This window comes from Eurosta solidaginis, chromosome 1, assembly GCF_040869045.1.
Source record: "Eurosta solidaginis isolate ZX-2024a chromosome 1, ASM4086904v1, whole genome shotgun sequence".
In the NCBI taxonomy this organism is placed as follows: Eukaryota; Metazoa; Arthropoda; class Insecta; order Diptera; family Tephritidae; genus Eurosta; species Eurosta solidaginis.
The window spans coordinates 394,423,439-394,446,326 of record NC_090319.1 but is presented as its reverse complement, the minus strand read 5'-3'; the positions used below and the strand labels follow the sequence as shown (position 1 = coordinate 394,446,326).

The window sequence follows — 22,888 nt, the reverse complement described above, 5'->3', positions numbered from 1 at the left end:
TTGATCTGAGTGTGCCAACTATTGTTAAATTGTACGGGTGATTTCCTAACGACTGAGCCAAAGGTATGGATGTAAAGCAGTTGTCCATCGTAATACTTCTACTCGAGCCATATACTGACTTTGTTAGCCCTTTAACGTAGAACTCATAAAGTTACATAAACGTCATCCTCCGTCAATTTGACTACGCCATAAAATATAACCGAAAAAAAATCTACTTACGATTTGCGTGCTCAAAAGTGAGTAAACCATAGTGTACAAGTACAAGTGTGTTGACTTCTTTCTGACAGGCACTCGCTTAAGTGAGCATAACGGGAAAATCTGGGTTGCCAATGTTGTTTCGGTTGAAAACGGTCAATTAGGGTTCTGTGCAGAGACCTAAAAGATTGAAACAGGGTTTATGTAGTCACAAAAGTGTTGCTCCTGTTCCACAGCATTTTAATTTTATATCATGGCGAAAAGTGTTCGGTTCAGAGTTATTGATTTTCATTAAAAGTTTAATTTACTACGGAGGGTTACTCCTTTAAGTGTAAAAAAGCATATTTGTGTAACACAAGAATCTGGAGGTCAATTCCTTAATTATGAAAAACTGAAAAATTTACACTTATTGAAAACTCATTTGCACACACAATTTACATTTTGAATTTAGTTGTGTTTTTATGCACAAAATTTTGAAACGAAAAACAAAATTTTCATTTGTCAGAAAAAATAAAGAAAAAACGGCCTATTGTCAAAAAACCCTATCGAAATACAAACTGGCTTGTTTGTTTTTAATGAACTATGTTGTATTTTTGTTGTATTTCGTAAGTTTTTTTAAATATAGTTCACACACTTACACCAGTACTGAAACTTAATTCGCTCCCTCGACAAAAAATATAAGAGAAAATACAAGAAAAATACATAGAAAATAAAGTAGTGTCATATAGGAGTTTGATTTGTTTGCACTTACAGCACCATTTCATTTGCAGGAGACTTTCACAGCTACAAAAATTAAGGCGGATTTGCACAGAAGCTTTGGTTGTGTTGCATTCATTAATTCATTTGTTGGGCGAAGTATCGAAATATTTACATAAATGCTTTGGTTGCGTGCCTACGCTTTGACAACGCCATACGAAAAACAATGAAACGCCGTACGTTATCTTTGATTTGAAGCGACCAAAGCGTTTATATAATTTTGCCCTTATCCATTTGTGTAAACAGCCTTAGAAGTGAAATTTTTCCATGTTACACGTGTGGCGCTTTATATTTTGACTCTAATTTAAATAAATTTTGCTTTCCGTATGTCACCGCATTGTTGCAGGCTACAAATCTTCTAGTATTCTTATTTCCGCGGAAATATATGCAACTATTTCATACTGTAAATACTACAAAGTTTTTTTAAACTATCAAATGCAACTCAACTTGAAGTACTCTTACGTAGCAAAAATGCAACTTTAGACCTGAGATTTGCATCAGCTGAGCGAGGCCGTTGTAGTTTTGACGTTTATCGCTTAGTTGACACACTTGTATAGGTACACTATGGAGTAAACAACCGACCAGCGCTGTAAGAAAGCGGAGATCAACACGAACTAAGGCTGAGTAACACAGCACTGTGCTGTGTTATTGTATTAACACTCAATAAAGTGCGGCACGCACACGCACACTTATCGATTAATTTATAACACAGTGGAACACTCGATGGCACAAAGCTGACTGTGCAATGCCGCTCAAACTGTTAAATGCTCATAACACAGTAACACGCTCTATAGCACAGAGAATGACACTCAGATCGTAAGTGCACATACATACATAGTCCATTGTGCTTGTGTGTTGATTGTATTGCTTTCCAATGACACTTCACTCAAAACATATTTATACACATGATACAAATATTACAAGATAAACCCGTTGAGAGGATAATGACATTTAAAAGGATTTTAAAATTCTCACTGCGCTCTCATAATTTTTATTTTATTTTGATTTTTTCATAAAAAAAATGGTGTCCACAGGGACACTTACTATCCTCTTGATCAGATGATATGAGTTTGAAAAATTGGAGTATGAAAGAAGATAAATGTTGCCATAATTTACTCTTCCTAAATGGCGTCAAACGTGGCGTTAGAGGTAAGTAACACAGTACTGTGCTCTGATATTGTGCCTACACTCATATCGACTTTCGATAATCAGTTATAACACAATTGTGTCAACACAATGTGTTAACACTGCAAAGTGTGCCTATGCTACTGTGTTAACACTCAAAAAATAGCGTCATTACCCACCACTAACACGAACAATAAAAATATATTTACAGTGAAAATAAGATCGTGCGTAGTCGTTTTGACGAAGGATGGCCGTCTAGGGTTAATATTAATTTCATCATCCAATCGGCAATATAAAATTTTTTTCGTTTAAAGCTGGAGACATTGGTGCTTTATCGGTAAGCGTATCGGTAACCTTTTAACAGCTGATTCGACCAACCTTATGAGAATCCATGCAATCGATTATTGGTGCCGCTAAAGTCGTAACCGTATCGTAGCCAACCAATTGGGTTTTGGTTTACCGTCGTAACGATAAACAGCTGATTACGTTAGGGATACGGATACAGCGATACGACATACGGCACCAATGACTCCAGCTTAAAATATCACGTCACGTCATCATACGGACTTGGCATGTCATAGCCCAGGGTTATTTTTTTATAAGCGCGGCCGAAGGCCGCCTATGCAGAAAGGTGTTCTACGCAGAATTACTGTGCATGGCGCACTTTTTCAAAATAATTACATGACCTCTTTAACATTTTTAACATTATATTTTAATACAGAATTTTGTAATACAGAATTTTGAGAGCAGAATTTTGTACATACAGAATTTCGACACCAACCCGTATTACATATCTCCGCTAGTTTATTTTCAAATTTTAAATTTAAAAGTTTACTCTTGCAAATTTATAAATACCTTTTTTAGTAAGCAAAAGAAGACGAACAACAAAAGCACTCATTCGCGACTTCATTGTTATATTTTTGTGTACATATGTATGTATGTATGTAGATTTGTATATTGCTTTGCCATCAATATTTTTGTCGTTATAAACAATTAACAAATCTATATACAATGAACATGAGTAGGTGAGTAGGTAAATACATACATATATAAATTTTAGAAATTCGCAAAAGTAAATAAACTAAATGCTAAACCACAGAAACTTCACACCAAACAAAACGCAAAGACATACGACTAGGTACATAAATTTGAGACTTATTATATTCTTCGTTTATACACCCGGTGTTACGTAGTAAGTCAGATAATTATTGAATTAAGAACTGTTAAGTACATTGTGGATAAGACAATTGTGATAAATTCTGCTTAGACGTCAAAATTACAAATAGAACCGCTCACCTGATTTTTAATTGACTACCCTGTGGTCTCATTCTGTATCTCTTTCTATCACCCGCTGAAGATACCCCGCCATATTGAATATCCTGTCAAAACGCTAAAAATTTGCCATCTTGAACATCCTGTCAGGCAGTTGACTGATAATACTAGGTACAAACACACACCAAATTGGCAATTTATACCATTTGGGCAATTTCTTACGCAATTTATCATATACTAAATTAACAATTTAAAAAAAATTGCGTAATAAATTGTTTCAAACTGCAAATGCAACCTTGTAAAGTGTGTTTATTCAGTAGATTTAAACGTCAGTTACGCATGGCTGAACTATATGGTTGGCTCATCTCATCAGCTGATTTTATTTTTTTCATTTCATTGGAGTAGGGATTGTCAAAAGGAGATGGCAAACTCAAATTTAAACCAAAACATTGAACACATTTTCTTACAACACACAAAAAGTTCTATACACAAAAAGTTTTATGTTTTCATTCCATTCCATTCGCCCAATACCAAGACGCACATTTTGACAGTCTGAACAAAAGTATGTTGTTGCTGTAGAGATGAGCCAACCAGCTTTAAAATTACTATTGTGTAAGCTAAATTGAGTTGTATGAACACCACTCAATTTAAATCGAAATTGCCCCAATTTATTTTTCTATTTGAACATAGTATAAGATATCACACTTGTTTTATGCATAATGGTTAGGTATGTTCTTTTAAAAATAAGAGTATAATTTTAAAGCGAAATTCTGAAGTGGACTTTTGGACTATACTTTTAAATATCTTGGCAACATAAGCAATGGTGCTTGTAAGAAACCGGCTCATATACATATGTACATACATATATATATTATTGTTGTTTTGTTTTTTACGCTTATGCTTACCCCACAAAATTGTGTAGAATTTAGCTTGGAAAAGCAAAAAAAGTCCATACAAAGCTCCAACATGTAAAAAGACCTGCGCTATTAAATCTGGCCATCTGATCTGTGGATTATATTCTGCACCGTCCAATGCATTTGTTTGTATTGATTTTTTTAATTCGTTCGTTTGTGGTATTTCTTTGTAGACAGCATTTAGATCTTCGCACTTTTCCTCTTCTTCACTGATCGCATTTGATGTGACACTTTTATTATTGTTTATTGTTTCTTGTTGATTGCAGCATATTCTTTTTCTAATACTGACGCTATTTGAACCGCTGTCATCGCCATCATTATGTTGCTCTGGTTTTGGTGTACATATATTTTTTGTGTTACTGTTGTTGTTGTTATTTACACAACTACCAGAGCTGCAATTTGTTGTATTTGATGTGGTTTTCCCATCTGCAGCGGCTGCAATGGGCGTCGAAAGGCACATTTCGTATAGATTTGATAACTGTTATGTTCATGGATTGTTTTCAGATTTCGTATCTGTAAGTAATTTGAAAAAAGAATTATATTAATTTTACTGCAAAAATGCAAGAAATGTATATGAAAAAATGTTGGCGCAGTACCTAATCCTCGCCGAGTTTAAGGCCGGACTCTTTTCCAATGTATGGTGCGATTCTTTTTAATTTTTCCTCCAAAGTGTGTACATACATATATAAATATACGCTTTCATTGCCAGTTCACACTTAATATTGTGCCGAATTTTAGCATCACTAAGCTGTTAGTAAATAAAGGCACAACAACAATAAAGCAAGCTGCCACTCTCATGTACATGAATACATGAATAACTCACGCACACACATGTTGTCATCAGCCGAAGTTAGTTGCTCACACATACACACGCATATATGTAGCCTAGACGTTAGTAGAAATATGCGAATGAAGCATCGGAGAGTATAAAAGCAGCGCAAGCTGAGTAATCAGTAATAAGTTTGATTTAAGCACGCTATTGGTTGTATACCTCAGTGTTATTGTGAAGTACTCTCATAGTAGTCTAATAAACACCATTTTGCATTATTGAATATTGGAGTTAATCATTCAATAGTTTAGCGGTTCGAACGTTAGCAGAAGGTTTGGAATAAGCTGAATTTCCCTAAATTCGTTACAATATGAATAGTTGCTAGTAAAGGCCGCGACACCATGAAGAAGCGTTTAACACAAGCTTATGCATTCAAGTAACATCGCCACAATCAACCAAGATGTTGCGTTTATAAATATGAAGGAACTTCATACTTGGCAATTGAAGTTTGTTTCGCTTTGCCCATTCACATACAAAATTTCGCGAAGCACTGTTATAAACATTATCCCTATACAACAAAAATATTTGCTACTACTACACTATTTTGTCTCGTATTCATCCAACAAAATTTCCCAGTTGAAATAAATTGTATGCATACAGAATGTACATACATATGTATGTATGCTAAATACATGAAAAGGTATGTAAGACTCATATTTTTTGAATTGAAACATATTTTTTCATACAAAAAGTATGCGTGCTGTATTAGTGAAAAGGTATGAACAATTCTTTGCATATGCATACAGTATCAATGATCATGTATTTGTTAAAAGCCACTTTTTTAAATTTTGTTTGCACGTATGTATGTGTATAATTTAGGACTGTTTGATTTTTCTTTATTGTCTTGAAAAATTTATTCGTATTTACGAAATGTAGGTACAGCCCTTTTTTTCGAAAAGAACTCCAAGGCATGAATAACTGATCTGCGCTTGGGCAACTTGGACCAAAAAAATTATATATACATATATATCGAGGATTAATGACGAGCGCTGAACGTGTGGCCCGGGATGTTGTGAAGACAATTTTCAGGATGGTGGCGCACATAAATCCCGATATTAACAAACATTTATTTTTCATTGCAGATCAAGATTTTTGTTGTACTACAGATTTTTGCTCAGTTTATATATACATACATTAGCAACCCGCACCTTGTTTCACACAGGTTGCAATGTTTAAAAATGTTGTTGCATTTTGAATTAATGGTTCAGTAAAAAATAAAGATAATTCATATCCTTTCCTATCTTTTTCTTTTTTCCTTTCCTTTCCCTTCCTTCCTTTCTTTTTATTTCCTTTCATATCCCTTAATTTCTCCTCCTTTCTTGTCCTCTTTTCCCCTATCCTTTCCTTTTCTTTCGTTTCGTTTCCTTTTCTTTCATTTGCTGTCCTTTCATTCGCTGTCCGGTCTTGCATTCTCCTTTCCTTTCCTCCCCTGTAATTTCCTCTCCTTCTATTTCCTTATTATAAAAAGCTCGGTTCAAAAACTTATTTAAATCGTAACTATAAATTATGATTAAATTTTAAACTGCATGGATGAAAGTTAAGGAAAAACAAGTAAGGAAGGGACTGTCTTCGGTTGTGCCGAAGACTCCATACCTTTCATGAATGGGGCTGAACAATAGAATTATATCCAATTCGCAATCTCCAAATAATGCGCTGTATAAGATAAGAAATATATATACCTAAACGATTTTAAGATAAATATAAAAAAATTGCAAAAAAAACCCCCTTATCTGAACGATCGGTTGTATGGGATATATATTATATATAGCTCCGATCGAAATGATTTTTACAGTTAATCTTCTATGATACATTAGAATATATATCACCAATTTTCACGTTTTTATATTGGAAACTAAGGGAGAAATGACAAAAAATCTTTCTATCTGAACGATCGGTTGTATGGGATAGGTATATCCTATATACATATATGTAGCTCCGATCAAAGTGATTTTTCAGGAAATCTTCTATGATATATTAGAATAAATATCACCAAGTTTAACGTTTTTGTATTGGAAATTAAGGGAGAAATTTCCAAAAATCTTTCTATCTGAACGATCGGCTGTACGGGATATAACTATATATAGCTCCGATCAAACTGATTTTTTCGGGATATCTTCTATGATGTGTTTGAATATATATCACCGAGTTTCACGTTTATACTTTTTAAATTGGGGCCGGAACGACCAAAATCGTCTTATCTGAACGACCGGTTGTATGGGAGATATATGTTATAGTGGTCCCATCCTACCGGATCCGACAAATGTCTAATATAATACAAAAATACATACTTGTGGCAAATTTCATTGATATATCTCAAAATTTGAGGGACTAGTTTGCGTTCAAACAGACAGACGGACGGACGGACGGACAGACGGACGTGGTTATATCAACTCAGTTCGTCGCCCTGATCAATTCGGTATACTTAATGGCGAGTATATCTTCTATATTTCTCAACGTTACAAACATCGGACCAAAGTTAATATACCATTTCATGTTCATGAAAGGTATAATTATCTTAATTGTTTTCATTTCCTCTCCTTTCCTTTCCTTTACTTTGCTTTCTCTTTCCTTTCCCTCCCTTCCTTTCTTTTCATTTCCTTTCCTATCCTTTCTTTTCTCGTCCTCTTTTCTCCTATCTTTTCCTTTTCTTTCGTTTCCTTTCCTTTTCTTTCATTTCCTGTCCTTTCGTTCGCTGTACGGTCCTGTCTTCTCCCTTCCTTTCCTCACCTGTAATTTCCTCTCCATTTATTTCATTTCCTTGCCTTTCCTGTCCTTTCATCTTCTGGTAGCATAGCTTAAACAACTTACGTAAAATTTTAATAACAAAATTCGTGAAAGCTAATTGTTCTCTCTAAAATAACTCCTTTACGGCTGCTATAAAAGCATTAAAAATGGATACTCATTTAATATTTCTTTACGATCAGCATACAAATTAGCATAAAAAACATATTGAAGAATTAAATATCCTTAGTGCACAAGTATTAGCATATATATGCAAAAATACCAAAAAAATAAAACTTGTTTAAGAATTTCAAGGAAATGTTCAACATTTTTAACGAAAGAATATTTTTCAAGAGATGTATGCATTCTTAACCATTTATGTTGCATTAACTTGGCAACACGCATAAATATGTATACATATGTCATGCTGATATGATATGAAAATACATACACACATACATATAAATGTACTCCTGAAGATAAATAACGCAATGCTATGTATGTACGTATGTGACGCATCATGTCTCACTCAAAACCAATTTGCGCGCCCCAGTTGACAGCGAACAACAACACGCACGCAAGTTTTGGTGAAATGTTACTTTTGTTTAAACAATTTTCCTAATATAAGAAAGGAATCAAGTATCTTTTTTTATGTAGTACGAAGGTAAATATTTCAAATTTTTACTGCAAAGTAGAATTTTTTAAATCCATCCATCCGTTTATGAGTTATAGCTGTGTAAACAAAAATTTTATCATTTGCGACTACATGTTGGCATTTTGCCACGTCCCTATAATATATAACTACAAATTATATTGAAAATATCCATCTCACGCAGCCAAGCTTTCAAATGCAAAAAACCGTTTTAAAATCGGAGCATTCTGTGCGAAGTGATGTGGGTACAATGACTTTTAGCGACTTTATTTTATTAGATTTATAGATATATATGTACCAACATTAGACTTGGTCGATTTATTAACCGATATCGCGCCATCGATTTTTCGATATGATTTGGGCTCAGGAATAAAAGGTTCACTACGCATACCCAAAAAATTATTTTCGAACCTGCGACAAAAAATGGCGAAAGGGTAAATTTTTCGACCAAAACACTACCCAAAACCCACAAAATTTATATTTTTTTTTTTTTTTTGCAAAAAACTGTTATTGCCAACGTTTTTAGCCGACATTTTTGGGTCGGACAGGGTATACATGAAAATATTACAATCAAATGAAATTTTTTTTAGTAGGTCATGAAAAAAACCTTAAAAATCAAAGTCGAAAAAAAGTAAAAAAAAAAATGAGATTTCGCAGGCTTATTTTTATTATTTTTTTGGGTATGCGTAGTGGAACTTTTTTCCTGAACCCAAATCCTATCGAAAAATCGATAGCCCGATATCGGTTAATAAATCGACCCAGTCTAATATATTCACTTATGTTTGTATGTTTAATGGTCTGTTCAATTTAACTTAATTTTTAAGAATTAACGTGCATTTAGGTTTTCTTTTTCATGCTTTCATATGCATTTTTCTTATGCATTTTATGAGCTTTTGAAATTGTTTTTTGAAGTACAAATATTTGGCGGTTAGAAACGGTCAAAAGAAAATATATGCGGCGAATTTCAACGCATTTATTTCAACCGTAAAATATTGAGCAAAAAACTGACAACGGTTTCATAGTGGGTACTCCTCTGTATAACAAAGACGAAATAGAAGGCCAAACTTGAAGTTATATTCTCCCCGAACGTAGACTCGAACTCAAGTTGACATATTTCCCGCAGGTAGTAAGGATTTGAGTGCGTCTGTATGTATGTATCTTGCGTAATAAAATAATAACAAAATACAATAATATAAAACTCATAAAATTTTACGAAATCGTAGATCATGATGTAATAAAGCCAGGTGTTCTATGTGGTGACAGCTCATTTTGAAAACTCCCATACTAAACGAAAAATGAAAGAAAGGGGAAGAAAAGAAGATGCCCTTTTGTGAAACAGTATTAAGTTTAGTACTTTTTTGTATCAAAGTACTAAATGCATTTTTTTACATTTTTCAAGAAAAATATACTTCAAGTTTGCCATACTACACCTGAATTTAAGAACATTAGGTACAATAAGCCTTTGAAGAAAGGATATTGATATATCTTTAAGTGGCCTTGAATGTTTTATGCAAACTCTGAACTGCATCTGCTAGGGCTGCTGAGTTCTCCCTCAGAAGCTTTTTATAGCAAAACTAGAGATGCTTCGCTTAGTTTGTGTTCCGAAGGGCAAAATCAATTACAAGAGAAATAAACAGCACACTGTATGCGACAACTTAATGAAGACCACACTCCTGTTCTAATGCTGTCGGTTAATTTAAATAGTAGAGTTAGCTGGTCGTAGAATAAGCTAATTTGCCGAAATAACTTTCGCTATCTTGGACGTTTTTAAAGAGCAGCGACAGCTCCTTTTCAAGATGACGTATGGTATGATTGTAGATGCAGTTAGGGAAGAAGGTTCCATATCGAGGAGCTGACGATGAAAATATTAGTGGGCTGCTATAGTTTGCCATGCGTCTGATGGGAGGTAGGTCTGATAATTTTACCTGAGTAATGAGGTACCCGGGTACTCAGGTGTCGGGGATCCAACTGCCCGGGTATTATTCGAGTACCCAAAAACTCAGATACCCGGGCACTACGCAAAATCTGTGATCAATGTAGTTTCGACAAATTGTTTGGGCCTTTGTGAATAAAGATAACGGTATGTATTTGTATCTCAATCCGAGATAACCCTGCTATCCAATTACCCGATAACCAGGGCATTGCCAAAATTAGGCAGCCGGCTCCAATACGATCATGGCATATCGGCCGGAGCATCGAATTTTGTGATTACATGGGGAAAGTCTCACTTTGTTAGATAAACTTAAATAAAATAATTTTATGAAAATTGTCACAATTTCGAATCATATAAAAGTCAACACAAAATAGAATTAGAGAAAAAAGTGATGGCTAATGCATAATTTTCCAGAAAAATTTATTTGTATGATTTTTACTACGATTTTTCCTCTGAATGAAAAAGTTGTTTCGAAAAGAGGCAATTTGAATTTCAGAGTGGGAGTTCAAGATGGCGGATTAGAAAGAGAAGCTTCCAACATCAGCCACCTTTTAATTGCATCATGGTCGTAGATAGACAGACGATTTAATCCAAGATCATAAATATTATATGCTCACATTCAGTGGCGGAAAGCAGTAGGCACACTGGAAGAGATGAATTTAAACTGCAGCCGTTCTCACTTTTATATTGACAGCCAGGCAGCAATTAAGGCAATAATCTCGCATAGCAAAGCATCTAAAAGTGTGTTAGAGCGAAAGCAATCCCTGGAAAGAATCGGGAAGGGGAAAAGAATACATCTATATAGGGTCCCTGGGTATATGGGAATAGATGGGAATGAAAAAGCTGATGAACTAGCTAAAAAGGGCGCAACCCTTGTAGCTTGCTCCGTAGACGTCCCAATTAGACTGGGCGAGATTAAGAGAAGGCGAGGGGTGCACATGATTGACCAAGCGGGAAAGGGCTGAGTCTAAGCGCGGGGTTGTAAAGTGGCGAAGATTATGTGTAGGTCTTACAACCTTAGACTAACAAAGTTGCTTCTACCATTAAATAGTGAGGACTGTAGACTCATGATGTGTATTCTGACTGGACTCTGCCAGGCTAAGACTCTAGCTATTAGTAGTGATACAGCTGACAGATTTAGGAGCAGCAAGTGGCATAGGTCCTAGAAAGACTTAGTATTTGCTAGTATGCTGAATTTCATTAAAATATTTATTGCAAAAAAACTTATAAGGACTGATAATACAACCCTTTAGTGAAAAAACGTAAAGTTATGTATACGACATGTCGTCCTTGCAAGCATATTTATCTATACATACATACATGTAGGAACGGATAAGGGACGTACCAGAAGTGGACGTACTTACGGTGACGTACAACCCTCATAGCGACTAACAACCTAGACGTAAAAATGCAACCCAGATGTACAAATACAACCCTGACTTTTAAACCTAAACGAGACGGACGAGTAAAAACCGAAAAGACGACAAATTAGTTTTACGTACGAATTTCAACGAAGTAACACGCCAATATACAGTTTAATTCATCCTACACATATTTTAATCATCAAATACTTTATTTAACTAATTATCATTATAAATGTAACAATCAATGTACTTTGAAAAATAAATAAATGAATTCACATCCTACAAATTGGGGGCTCAACCGGGATCGTGCCATAAAACGTGTATTGTGCTGTGTGTGAGCGTCGCCAAACGCTGAAAAGTTGAACTTGTGAACGTCTTCAAGCGCAAAAGAATTAACAAGCGTCATCAAACGCAGTAAAATATTTGTGCAGACTTCATTCGTACGTGAAAAAGTTAATAAGGAAACAAGCGTCTCCAAACGCTATATAAATTTTCAACGCCGAAAGACACAAAAGCGTCGTCAAACGCTGTGCAGTCGATCGCAGCATACAATTTTGAAATTAAGCAAGCGTCATCAAAAGCTTGTGAAAAGTGGCAACGAAGCCAAATAAAATTTTAAACTGCGTAACGTTCAAAACGCGACGAATAGAATTTGAGTAGACAAATCGTTGGCACGAAAACAGCGAATTCGTATAGAGACAGAACAAATATAACGACAACTAGCAAAAGAGAACGCAAGAGTTGTTAAGCAGAATAGAAGAAGACATCAGAGGAAGCAGTGCAGAAAAAACGTAGAAACACAAGCAGCGATACAATAAAACGATGCGAAGTTGTGCATCATCAAATGAATAGAAGACATCAGAAAGAAAGCAGAGCAGAGAGAACGTAGCAATACAAGCAACAAGAAAATAAAACGATGCGAAGTTGTGCAGCATCAAATGAAGTAATGAAATCAACATCAAAACATAGCTAAGCGAAGTCAATAGTAGAATACATCAGAAGGAAAGCAGAGCAGAGAAAACATAGCAACACAAGCAGCGAGAAAATAGAACGACTGACACAAGCAGAAACAAATCAAAGTTGTGCAGCATCAAGTGAAGTAAAGGAGACACCAAAAACGAAACAAAGTAAAGCGAAGACAAAGGAAAGTAATAAATTCGAGACATCGAAGGAAGAAGAGCAAAGAATAGACAGCAAATGAGAAGAAAGCAATAATAAAACAAAGTCAAATTGAAGTAAAAGAAGTATAAAAGCGATACGGAACATTGAATAAGCTGAAGCAAAGAAGAAACAACAGATAAGTGGAAATCAATATCACAACAAAGCGAAGAAAAGAACTTACATATATTCATACAATCTTATGTATTTCATTCAAAGTAGTTTGTTTAAGTGATCTTTTATTTTATTATTCGAATATTTTTTCTTACTGGTAAACATACAATTTCATTTATAACATAATACCTACTTTAAATACTACAAAAGCGTAGCGTAAAAATGGACAGACAGACAATACTTACATTTAATTTAAAGGAGTTGCAGCAAGCACTCCGTGAACTGGACCAATCAACTGCGGGGCGTAAAGCGGAGTTACAACAAAGATTATTGTCACACTACGGACACGAGATAAGTAACAACGATGACAATGACGAATCGGGTAGTACGTATGAAGACGCACCAGAAACAAATTCCGCTGCCGCCGTCGCACCGGCTGGTAGATCAATGTTTACCTTGAAAGACATACAGGAAAGTCTAACACAATTCAATGGTGATGATAACGTTGATGTACAGCTATGGATAAATGAATTTGAAGAGAATGCTGTGGTAGTAGGGTGGAATAGTGTGCAGAAATTCATATATGGAAAGCAGTTGCTAAGAGGGGCAGCGAAATTATTTATTAGAAGTCAGAGAGGTTTAGTCAGTTGGGAGTTATTAAAAGATGCACTTATCGAGGAATTTGGAAAAAAAATTTCTTCATCTGAAGTACATAGCAAATTAAGAAACCGTAAAAAGAAAGCAAGCGAAACGTTTCGTGAGTATTTGTATGTACTTACTGAAATTGGTAAACCAATAAATATTGACACTGAAAGTTTGATATCATACTTTATAGAGGGCATAGTAGACACCAGGCTAAACAAAACGGTTTTGTATGAGGCAAAGACCGTTGGTGAGCTTAAAGAAAAAATTAAAATTTATGAGAAAATTCATTGCAAAACGATCAATCAAAACTCTAGACCAATCCAGAGTACAGCAAGTACTTCTAGCGCTCAAAAGGTGTCAAGGCCATGTTTTAGATGTGGAAGTAGCACACATCTCATTCGTGACTGCACCAGTCAACAAACTAAATGCTTTAAGTGCAATGGCATTGGACACAAGTATTTTGAGTGTAAAAGTACTGAAATCGTGAAAGTTAAAAAAGAGTCCGACAAAATTAATGTTGTAGATATGGAAAAGGAAAAAATAAAGTTGCCAGTAAAAATTGTAAAGGTGGGTGGGTTGGAAACTGATGCTTTGGTCGATACAGGGTGTTGTTTATGCCTAATCCGGCGTGATGTGTTCAACAAAATTAATTTCAGCGGTGAGGTTACCGACGACAAGCGAACCTTATACGGCGCTTGTGCAAAAGAGTTTTCGACGTGCGGTAGTTTCGTCACAGAGCTTGAAGTAGATGACTTGAAGTTCTTACAAAAATTTCACATTACTAGTGAAAACGCGATTCCGTATTCAGTATTTATAGGTACATCGGTACTCGATAAAGTTAATATTAGTGTAAAGCCAGAAGGTACAAAATTCGAGAAGAGGATTAGTACGCTATCAGAATCAAAAGAAAGTAGTGAGGGAAAAAAGATGGAGTTATTAGAAGAGTTTGCAAAGTTATGTATGACTGCAGGAGTCTACAGCGAAAACACAATTATTCAAGAGTTAATACAAAGGTACAAGCCACAACGTATCGAAAAGTGCCAAACTGAAATGAAGATACTTTTGAGTGACGAAGTACCTGTATTTCAGCGTCCACGCAGATTGGCCTTGGATGATAAAAATTTTGTGAGCCAACAAGTTGAAGAATGGTTGAAAGCAGATATTATCCAGCCAAGCTTTTCAAACTACGCATCTCCCATCGTAATAGTAGGGAAAAAAGACGGTTCAAAAAGATTATGTTGTGATTACCGATTGTTAAACAAAAAAATTATCCGAGATAATTTTCCCATGGCGCGCATCGATGACGTGCTGGACAGGTTGCAAAGAGGTAAGGTTTTCACAACATTGGACTTGGAAGATGGGTTCTTCCATGTTCCAGTCGCCAAAGATTCAAGGAAATACACATCTTTTGTGACACCCGATGGACAATACGAATTTAAATACGTTCCGTTTGGTATATGCAACTCGCCGGCGGTTTTCTGTAGGTTTGTAAGCTTTGTGTTCAGAGAACTAATACAAGATGGGACTATTGCGATTTATATGGATGACATCATCATTCCATCGCAAGATGTTGACGAGGGTTTGCTAAAATTGAAACGCGTTTTAGAAGTAGGGTCGCGGTACGGTGTACGTATCAAATGGAAGAAATGCCAATTTTTAGAGAAAAGAGTTAACTTTCTGGGCTACATCATTGAGGAAGGTACAATTAGGCCATCTGAAGAAAAGATACAAGCGATAGAGTCCTACCCAATACCGAGGGATAAGAAAACTCTCGAACGTTTTCTTGGACTAACGTCATACTTTAGGCGGTTCATAAACAAGTATGCAATTTTAGCAAGACCTTTATCTGACTTGTTAAAAAAAGATAGTATTTTTAAAATAGGAGAAGAGCAAGTAACTTCTTTCGAAAAGTTAAAAAGAATTTTAACCACTTCACCAGTTCTTCGGTTATATAACCCTAACGCAATGACGGAGATTCACACGGATGCGTCAAAATTTGGTTATGGGGCGATCTTCATGCAAAAATGGAGTGAAGACCAAAATTTTCATCCCGTTCAGTTTTTAAGTAGAAAAACAAGTCACGTAGAAGAGAACTACAGTTCATATGAATTGGAGGTTTTGGCAGTAATTGCTGCTCTTAAAAAGTGGCGAATTTATTTGAAAGGTGTTAAGTTCACCATCGTTACCGATTGTAACGCTTTCGCACTTACGATGCGCAAAGAAGACGTGCCGCCTCGTATTGCAAGATGGGCGATTTTCGTACAAGAATTTGACTATCAAATTGTACACAGATCTGGAACTCAGATGAGGCATGTAGATGCCTTAAGCAGAATGCATTGCCTACAGATGGAAGATACCTTAAGGCATCGGTTGTTGCAATCTCAGTTGAACGATGATTGGATAAAAACTTTTAGGACGATTCTTGAAAAGGGACCCTATGAAGATTTTTATATATCCCATGGAATATTATGTAAAGACCCTTCCAAAGAGCTTGTGGTTGTGCCTTGTCAGATGGAAGAGGATATAATAAAAACCGTGCATAGGCAGGGTCATTGTGCTGCGCGGAAAACGCAGGAGTTAATAGAAAGGTCATACTATATTTCACAGCTTAGTCAAAAGGTAGCCAAGATTGTAACCAGTTGCGTAGAGTGTATTGTGGCAAATGCAAAAATGGGTAAGAAAGAGGGGTTTCTAACACCGATTCCCAAAGATGATCAACCGTTATGCACGTACCATTTAGACCACTTAGGACCTCTGACAATTACAACAAAGTGTTATAACCATATTTTGACAGTCGTAGATGCATTCTCCAAGTTTGTTTGGTTATACCCAACAAAAGATACGGGAGCATCAGCTGTAGTTGACAGGTTGAGCAAACTAGCCAACGTTTTTGGAAACCCAAAACGAATTGTAACTGACAGAGGTGCAGCGTTTACTTCACAAGCCTTTAAAGAGTACTGTAGTGAGCAAGGTATACAACACCTCTATATAGCGACAGGAGTTCCGAGGGGTAACGGTCAAGTGGAGCGTATCCACCGAACCGTAATTCCAATGTTGACGAAACTTTCTTTGAACAATCCGGACCAATGGTACAAAAACGTTGGGAATGTACAACAGTTTTTAAATAATTGTCCCAGTCGTAGCACGAAAGTATCTCCATTTAAACTTTTGACAGGTCTTAATATGCGTTTAAAAAAAGATATAGATTTAAATGAGTTTATTGTGGATGACGCAATAAAAGAATTGGAGACAGAGCGCGAACGCATTAGGGAAACAGCAAGGGATAGCATTCAGGCAATTCAAGAAGAGAATCGGAAAAGTTTTAATGCAAAACGAAAAGCCGAACAAACGTATGAAGAAAACGAGCTAGTAGCTATAAAGCGTACACAGTATGGTTCCGCTCTGAAAATTAAGAAAAAATTCCTAGGTCCTTATAAAGTTATCCGCAAATTAAATCACGGTCGGTATGATGTCGAAAAGGTAGGCGAGCACGAAGGGCCAAACCGGACGACGACAGTAGCGGAATTTATGAAAAAATGGCAAGCTTCGTTCGGGGACGAACGAATGTCAGGACGGCCGATTGTAGGAACGGATAAGGGACGTACCAGAAGTGGACGTACTTACGGTGACGTACAACCCTCATAGCGACTAACAACCTAGACGTAAAAATGCAACCCAGATGTACAAATACAACCCTGACTTTTAAACCTAAACGAGACGGACGAGTAAAAACCGAAAAGACGACAAATTAGTTTTACGTACGAATTTCAACGAAGTAACACGCCAATATACAGTTTAATTCATCCTACACATATTTTAATCATCAAATACTTTATTTAACTCATTATCATTATAAATGTAACAATCAATGTACTTTGAAAAATAAATAAATGAATTCACATCCTACATACATACATGTTGACCATTGGATATTGAAAAATATTTGCGAGTCAAAGTGGAAGAATGTATACCCTGCAAAAAGCGCGAGTACTCCATGCATGCCTGTATGGAGTACTCGCTATGGACCAACCGATTACTCCAAAATTAACCACAATTCATACAAAAAATATGGTCCAATTAACATTGCGATGTCCTAGGACTGGACCATATACTCCAGCTCCGCATTACATCAGAGTAATCCATGGAGTACCCACAGTCCAATAAACATCGTGTAGTTTTTACAATCGTTAAAAACGAGCAATGATCGGCTTACAATGTGTTCGGTAGAAATATGAGTTGGTCCATTGCTGTATTACAGTGGAGTATAATGGTAAGTACTCCAGTGGACCACATGATACAACGATTTTTGCAGGGTAATTAGTGTAGGTATCTGAATTATAAAGTCATTATTTTTTACCAAAACCGAGAGTCTTTCATTTCAGAAATAAGCTTGAAGGATTTGCTGTGGTGACCGTTACATTTAAAACGTTCTAAAACTTACTGGCGCATAATCACAGTCAAAATAAAATAGGTTTTAAATTTAGTTGCAGCTTTGTGACATAATTTTCTATCAGCTATCTGTCAAAAAAGCTGCAACTAAATTTAAAACCTATTTTATTTCGACTATGAATATGCACCACTAAGTATTATGGGCCCCTATGAGCGTCGACTCAGGTCTTCGGCTCGAAAGGCAACTTCTCACGATACCACTGCGACGGCTTTATCTAAACTTTGTCTGTTCGGGCTCAATAGTCGCATTATCCTACTTGATATTGTGACGAGTATTAGTAACACTAAGTGATACTCACATCTCTAAGCCGATACTAAGCAGTGACTTGTATGCACATCAACAAATCAATCAGTAGGCAATAATTTGTGCAAGTATCACTCACATATACACGCGCATATGAGAGGCTATAGGCGTGCATCTTTAGTTATAGCTGATGAGTTTATAGCTGATAAATAAGTAGTAGATTCTAGAAATAGAAACGCCTAGAAGTATGCGAGCGACACAGCACAGAGTATAAAAGAGCGCCAGCTGAGCAATCATCAATCAATGAGTTTGATTAAAGCACGCTATGTGTCGAGAAGTTTTAGTATTGTGAAGTACTTGAATAAAGGCCATTTTCCATTATTGAATAGTGGAGTTATTTATTCAACAGTTTAGTGATTCGAACGTTAGTAGAAGGTTGCAAATAAGAGGAATTTCAGTAAATTCGTTACAATATTATAATAGCTCATAACAAGCGACACGAACCCAACTGACGGGTCATTTATATTCTACTAGCTTGCTCTACACCAACAACTGCTTAAAATTGAGAATTTAAACTCTTTCTAGCCATGCAAACTTTCACAAAAATTGTCTAGGGATTAAGTAAGCTTACTGGACGCTTATAAGACCCACGTATATATGTACATATATTAATTTTAATAAAAAAGTATTCATCTATCACTGGAACATCAGAAACATTGAAAACAGCTTCCGATTTTCCCATATTTGATCGTGCAACAATAACAAAGTACATTAAGCTCTAATTTAAAAGTTTTTTATTTCTTTTGTCAATCTATGTTCCACAATTCGCATGTCAGCCAGCGAAATATCGGGGCACTTGATGTTATATAAATCACAAATAATTCGGGGTTTTTTTCGAAAGCTTCAAAAACTGTTTTTAAGTCGGAGTTTATACACTAAAAGTTTTGTTTCTGATTATCGGCAATTTCTCTCGTATTTACACATGGCTACTCTTTCTAAACATGATTTGACATTTTATTTCAAAAAATAAAAATAAAATAAAAATTTGTTTTTTTTACTGAAAATTATTTAATTAAATTATAAAAATAAATTGTGTTCGATATCCACAAAAAGTTCTTCAATAAAAAGGAAAAAAACAAAAACCAGAATTTGACAATAGGTGAAAGAGAGCACAAAGCAAGTCGCCGAACATGGTGGAATAACCAGGTGAAGTAAGCCGTCAATTGTCTCGCTCTAAATTCTTCTTTGTTCTGTCATTCGGCTATCTGAGAAATGTTCACCAATGTTGTCCCCGATAAAGTGTTTCTTTTTGCATTTTTCAGGAGTAAAATATGCCACTTTTAGTACTTTTTACACATAAACTATGAGGTGAATATCGATAGACCTTTACTGGATTTAATTACAAAAATTCGTCAGTATATATATCAGGGTATCTTTGGTGTTCTCTTCCATAAGTAAGGCCGTGCTAAACTAATACTTCCATATTTTTGATATTATCATTATATACATATGTTTAATTTGTTCCCAAAAAAATTGAAAAAGGCCTTTGTTAAAACAAAATATTTGCATTCACGTCATACTCAACCAAGGATTTTCCCCTGTACAGTACCAGTGAAGACTTTCGAAGAATGTTTCCTCATTCCTACAAGAACCCCAAAATTGTCGTATTATACCTTATTTTGAAAAAACTTCGGCTAACAGTATTCTAAATATACAAAAAATTTTAACTAACTGTTGCTGTTTGGCCCTAAAAATCAGAACACTAAGATGAGAGGAATGTTACACTTAAAGATTGTAATTTAGAATATATGAATCCAGCTCGCTTCGGATCAGCATCTTATCGGTCTAGGCCGAATGCCACTGGGCTAGTCTATCCCCTGACATATTTTGGTGAATAATAACTTGGTAACATCAGTAATACATCATGAATTCAACTGTCAAGAATGTTTGGGGGATCTTCTGATTAAGTTTGTTATTATATATTAGAAGAGCATATTTTTTAATCCCGACTCTCAACGAAAGATCAATAAAGCAGATGAACATGTCAATGAATTTTAAGGGACGGAAACACATTTAAGACTATCACGATCACTTCCAAGTGTGACTGTAAAACTTTTCATCGAACCCGAAACCCATTTAGGTTCCGCCAAAGGCAGCAAAGTACAACTAAATAACTGACGTACATATGTATGTACTTTATATCAATAACACATGTTTCTTTTATGTCCAGCTTTTCAATGAAAGTTTTAACTGCAGTTGAAATTGAGGTCAGTTAAAGTGGCCAAATTGATCGATCCTAAAAGTAATATTAACTCGCACTGGTCCTTTGTATTCAATTTTGCATTGGCTGTAATGGCTTTCGTAGCAAGGTATTTATTTTTCTACTCCTATTTCTTCAAAGCGGGTAAAAATTTTACCCACTTCTACCGTCGAAAATACATCACTACCGTTTCAGATAGTGTACATCTTCCGTCTTTTTTTATTTACTTCACCTGGTGATTCCACCATGGTCGCCGAACACCAGAAACATGGTGCTCGCCCGCTTTCCTCGTCACCCCCACTTCTTCAAGTATAGAGTTTCAGAAACAAAAATATTCGTGCGATCAGAAAAATGTTGAAGCTTTAGGCTTACGACAGAGTGGAAGCGAGAAGAGTTGCTATTATACAAATATAGAAAGCTATAAAAATGATTTCTTATTGAAAAATGTAAAAGTTGTCACAGTGAAAGAAAATAAAAACTTGTGCTCGCCTCGCCTAGCCTAGCTTATAGCGAGCACCCTGCCGTCAGCCTTAGAATAAAATACGCCTTTAATAAAATTAAATTGGTGCGGCAAAACTTCTCTAGTTTAAATTGGCCTTTTCTACATTTATTATCAACATTGTAGGCTCTACGGGTGTCGTATTTTCTTATCGCCAATTAACATCTGTCGTCCAGGTGTTCGATGAATCAATATATTTAAAGGTCCCTGTTGTTAAAATAAGATAAGGTATGTAGGGTTCAAATCAGAACGTGATTTTTTTTAATGTAATTAATTACAATAGTGTCAGGGACGTTGTTGTATATACATATATACAGTAAGTAAGCGAAATTAGAATTTGTGTGTAGGTAGGTTGAACTGGCCGGTCCATGAGGACCTCACATAGACTGATTGAGTCCGTAGTGTTACCAGAAGTTTGTTTTAACGACTAAACTGAAAAACCCTATCAAAAACCAGGACCTATGTTATAAAATAACTCCGTCCTCTTGGCAAATACCAGAAGCTTCCTAGGACTTAAGCCACTTGCTGCTTCTAGATCTGACAGCTGTATCACTCCTAATAGCTGGAATTTGTGTGTAAATAAACGAATAAAATTTTGTAATATTTCAATTGAATTATCTGTAAATCTATATTAGACTAGGTCAGAAATATGTCCTTGTTACTTTTCATATAGTCGCAGTTTACCCAAACAGGTAGCCTGTAAAATATCACGCAGTGATACAAAATGACTACCAGAGTACACATGACAGGTTTAAAATCATAGCACATACTGTGGATAGGAGACCTTGTGAATTGCCTAGTTATATACTATTATTCGGGATATTTTAAGGTAGGGCACAGACGCTGAATGCCACTCTCCACCTGAGCTACGGCTGCCACACATGTCATTAATAAATTAATTTTGATATTCAAATTTGAGACTTTCCTTTCATGTACTTTAGTACATAGTATATATGTATATATACATATGTATGTATATATTTATTTGTGAAACTTGGTTCAAGCATTTTCTTTTCATTATAGGAATTTAATGTGATTAGCACACGCAGGCCTAATTAATTGGTACTCGAACGCATTTGCTTCAATGTTTGACTTTTGTAAATTTTAACTGATTTTCTAATTTCTTTCCTTATTAGGTTCCACAGCCAATATATTTTAAATCTATCACACCTCATTGTACAAAGAATAAAGAACTTAACATTAAAATAAAATTTCGAACATTTTGCGTAAAAACCAATTAAGTTTTTACAATTTCGATGTAGTTTTACAGGCCTATTGATTTGTATGCTTATGGATTCGAACCGAGCTGTGTATTGTTTTTTTTTTTTGTTATAGTTGATAAAATTTTTTTTCTTAATTGAAAAAAATTTTACATTAAAAAAGAAGCAAGAGGTTCCTATTTTTGTTTGGACTTATATTTACCACACCATATTGATGTACTAAATACCTTGTCTGATCAAGTTATGATTTGTCTTAATAAAGGACGAAAACTGTTAAATTGGCTTCAAAAAATTGAAGAGTTTTTACAAGATACATACATATATGAACAAGGAAATTCGAATAAGAATGCAATGTTTACACTGCATAATTTGATAGCTACTACACTCAAAGTTTGCGCCGTAGAAACTCTTCCCTTAATCTAGACAAGTAATTTTCCATGAAGAACTTGTGGTCGTGGTCGCCAGAGCCTCGCCTGTTAAATAAACTGTATTCGCCACAGCTAGGTGAAGTTGACAATTGGGTAGGAAAAGCTGTAAA

General features: G+C 35.5%; 1 protein-coding gene across 8 annotated transcripts in view; it reads right to left on the bottom strand.

The window, feature by feature from the left end:
- LOC137238533 (acyl-CoA Delta-9 desaturase) overlaps nt 1-22,888 on the bottom strand; it is a 149,965-nt gene that overhangs the window by 18,172 nt on the left and 108,905 nt on the right. For 7 of the 8 annotated variants that reach the window (XM_067763648.1, XM_067763647.1, XM_067763644.1 and 4 more), the window contains one exon: nt 4,254-4,775. In XM_067763648.1, coding sequence (XP_067619749.1) covers nt 4,254-4,722 — 469 coding nt within the window. In that variant the 5' untranslated portion in view covers nt 4,723-4,775. Of the gene's footprint in view, nt 1-4,253; nt 4,776-4,858; nt 4,931-22,888 lie in introns of those variants that run through there. The other variant, XM_067763646.1, reaches the window with a different exon arrangement.